The 3,515-nt window shown below is 43.8% G+C and overlaps 1 protein-coding gene across 1 annotated transcript; it reads left to right on the top strand.

The window, feature by feature from the left end:
• Nucleotides 1-376: 376 nt before the first annotated feature.
• On the top strand, nucleotides 377-3,300 carry LOC123165422 (peroxidase 5). Its single transcript, XM_044583061.1, has 3 exons — nucleotides 377-712; nucleotides 1,935-2,259; nucleotides 2,596-3,300. The coding sequence occupies exons 1-3, from the start codon at nucleotides 464-466 to the stop codon at nucleotides 3,051-3,053; spliced, it is 1,032 nt and encodes a 343-aa protein (XP_044438996.1). The 5' UTR covers nucleotides 377-463; the 3' UTR covers nucleotides 3,054-3,300.
• Nucleotides 3,301-3,515: the final 215 nt, after the last annotated feature.

Consider the following 3,515-nt stretch of genomic DNA (forward strand, 5'->3'; position numbering starts at 1 on the left):
CTCCTATCATGGGCTTCGACCCTATGAGAAACCCCTGCAGTACGGAAACAAAAGCAACTTAGGACGGCCATGGATCACCAACCGGCCAGGACAAAATGAACATATGATTGAGTAATTAATCAGCCAGTAGTAGCAGTCGATCAGTTGCTGATTAGACTAAAGCAAGGCGCGTGTGCATGCCGTGTTCATTTGTGTTTTGTTCGAAAACGAAGGGCGAGACCTTAAATCAATGTCCCGCGTCGTCGTCGACAAGCTCGCGCCACCCACTCCTCCGGCAATGGCGGCAATACCACTACACGTACGTACATTTCCGCTACAAGCTTTAGATCTTTTGCTTCTATATATATAGAGCCACATTGGCGTTTGTGGCTTGGCAGTACGCACTAGCCAGCCAAGCTGCTCTCATTCCTTCATTCCTCCTCCCCGGCCGGCGGGTAAATTGGTCGGTCAGGCCTCGATCACCATGGGCGGTTCGTCGACGTTCATGCTGGCGCCTGCCATGGCGACGACGGCGCTGATACTCCTCCTGGTGTTGTCGTCTTCGCCAGCGGTGGTGGCGTGGAAAGATTCCGGGCTGTCCGTCGGGTTCTACAGGGAGTTGTGTCCCAAGGCGGAGAAGGTCGTCCGGCGAGTCGTCACCAAGGCATTCAAGAAGGAGCCTGGCACCCCTGGCGACATCATCCGACTCTTTTTCCACGACTGCTTTGTCCGCGTAAGCCGCTCACTGATGTTCACTAAGTTTCAGTTGATGATGTTTTGCACGGCAATTTTTACTTGATTTTTGCCACTGAGAGTGGACTTTATAAACCCAGTGTAGGTGCACCTTTTATCTGTGCCGTCCCTTTTTATGGGGAGATCCATGATGCTAGCTAACTAAGTTCATTCCATGCAAAAATAATATTATTTGAAGTATTTATGGCGCACCATAAGTTCTGAAATATTTTTACACATTGTTGATATAATGATTCCTTGACCTGAAAAGTTGGTATTTGTTGACCTAGATCCATGTTATTTTGTTTGCGAGAAATTGAAAGTAAAAAGAAAAAATGCACATGTATCTCGAGGCATAAGTTTATGGGTATATAGATGTAGGTAGGTTCATCCACATTTTTTCCTGTGCGATCAGGAACACGGTGTGTAATTTGAACGTCTTCCATTTGAGCATGCTAGTCATGGGTCGGTCTTATTTTTCCACCATCATCAAAAGTGCCACAAATATTTGCACCATCTACATTTATACTTTGGTCAAGCTTTCAAACAGTACAAAGACTAATTGGGATATACTGGGCACTATATTTAGTTATTGAAATTTCGATAAGTTTCTTATGTACTGGATTTGTAATTTTTATAGCTTCCCTTTAAAAAGTTATGATGTTTATGATGACAATTGAATTATGTGGATGAAGTGCGGTGCCTCCAACGGCAAATTCTGAAATCTACCACTTGTGGTATTAAAAAAATCCAGTGTTGTAACATTTTTATTACAAAATCCTTGGGAGGCTTCTTGTTAAGCTGTTTATTGCCTTTTGGGGTTAACTTGACATGTATATTCTAAGTTTTGTCTCGCAGAAAAATATCAATACAACCATATTCTATAAATAAACTATGAATGTAATAAACAAGTACGCAAAACACATAATGACATGCAAAAAGTTAGTTGCACTGAAAATGAAATAGCGGTACATACAAGAAATGTGCAACCTTGATTAAGAAATGCTTTACAATTAGCTTGGACGTAAACTAGTAACTCAGATATCTAATTATAACATCCTAATGAAACCAATTTAATGATGTTTTTACACATTAAGGAATAATGTTGTAAGAATGATACATTTTAAAAGCTCTTTATATTTATAAATGAGTATAGTACATTTTTAAGTTGCATGTGTGCAAGTACTTAACTTTACTCGGAGCAATATTGTATATGTTTTTAGGGTTGTGACGCCTCGGTGCTACTCGAGTCAACACCAGGGAACACCGCGGAGAGGGACTCGAAGCCAAACAACCCCAGCTTGGATGGTTTCGAAGTCATAAGTGACGCCAAGGAGATTCTCGAGAAACTTTGCCCACAAACCGTCTCTTGTGCCGACATTCTAGCCCTCTCTGCTCGTGATGGTGCCTTCCTCGCTAGCGGGCTCGACTATGCCATTCCGACGGGTCGGCGTGATGGACTCGTCTCCAAGGCAGACGAGGTTCTCCCTAGTGTCCCTCACCCCGACTTCCACCATGATCAGCTTATCGGAAACTTCACTGCAAAAGGTAACGGGAACATCAGTACATACAGACATATGGTAGTCGTGCACAACCACATACTTTACGCGTACATACTATTTCTTTTTTAGAATGTGCATAGGTCAATCATTTCTTGGTTTTGGCATCAACATAGAAAATATTACCAACATATACAACACAATTGCATGACACTACATCTATCTTGAAACATGCTCTTATAATACAATACTTACTTTCTAGTGAAGCAGAATATTATGTATATAAAATCATTGATCAAAGTGTAACCGTGAAGACCTTGTAATATCTAACAGGCGTATATTGTGACACTGAGAAAAATACGTGAGCCTTATGTTTAATGTACAGGTTTTACGGCGGAGGAGCTGGTGACACTGTCTGGAGCCCACTCCATCGGCACCTCACACTGCTCGTCATTCACGGACCGTTTGTACAAGTACTACAACGACGGCGCATACGGCACTGACCCGGCGATGCCGGCGGCATACGCGGAGCGCCTCAAGAAGAAGTGCCCTCCGGAGACGGCGGCGCACAACGACACCACAATGGTGCAGCTCGACGACGTGACACCGTTCGTGATGGACAACCAGTACTACAAGAACTTGCTGGCCGGCACGGTGGCCTTTGACTCGGATATGGCGCTCATGGACGACCCTGAGACGGCGGCCCTCGTCGAGCTCTACGCCCGGGAGCCCTCCGACTACTGGACCGAGCGATTCGCCGCCGCGATGGTGAAGATCAGCAAGATGGACGTGCTCACCGGCAGCGAGGGGGAGATCAGGCTGAACTGCTCCAAGGTGAACTAGTAATTGGTTGCTGCGTTTGTCTCTGTATGTATGTGCTTTGAGGAAATTGACGATATACGTTGTTCTATTGTGTTATATTTCTTTGCTTTGCTTTTATATGGTGGTGTGAAATATGGATGCACATTTCCAAGAATGTGTATCACTCGATTTGTGTTGTGAATTCGTCAAGAAACACTCATGTACTAGTACTACTATGTCATGTTTGCACATTTCCCTTTTAGTTATGCATTTGATTCGACTACCATCACTTTGTGAACTTCTCGATGAAATGGTTCAGATTTTAGGTTTTTGGATGTTTTACTGAATTGTGATCGATCAAGTAAACAGGGTTAACACAATCGCAACCAAAAGCAGAGCTAGAGCCTTCCTCAACCCACGCCACCAGAAAGAAGCGAGAAGAAGGGCAATGGATTATTGCTATCATGAACAATGGCAAATGATGCTTACGAATTTGCCAAAAAA

Source organism: Triticum aestivum, chromosome 1D, assembly GCF_018294505.1.
Source record: "Triticum aestivum cultivar Chinese Spring chromosome 1D, IWGSC CS RefSeq v2.1, whole genome shotgun sequence".
Taxonomy (NCBI): Eukaryota; Viridiplantae; Streptophyta; class Magnoliopsida; order Poales; family Poaceae; genus Triticum; species Triticum aestivum.

What these genes read in the sequence shown, in the direction of transcription:
- LOC123165422 (XM_044583061.1), top strand. Translation starts at nt 464, where the DNA reads ATGGGCGGTTCGTCGACGTTCATGCTGGCGCCTGCCATGGCGACGACG. An exon ending in TCCACGACTGCTTTGTCCGC is followed by an intron (nt 713 to 1,934) that starts GTAAGCCGCTCA and finishes ATATGTTTTTAG; the next exon opens with GGTTGTGACGCCTCGGTGCT. An exon ending in CGGAAACTTCACTGCAAAAG is followed by an intron (nt 2,260 to 2,595) that starts GTAACGGGAACA and finishes TTTAATGTACAG; the next exon opens with GTTTTACGGCGGAGGAGCTG.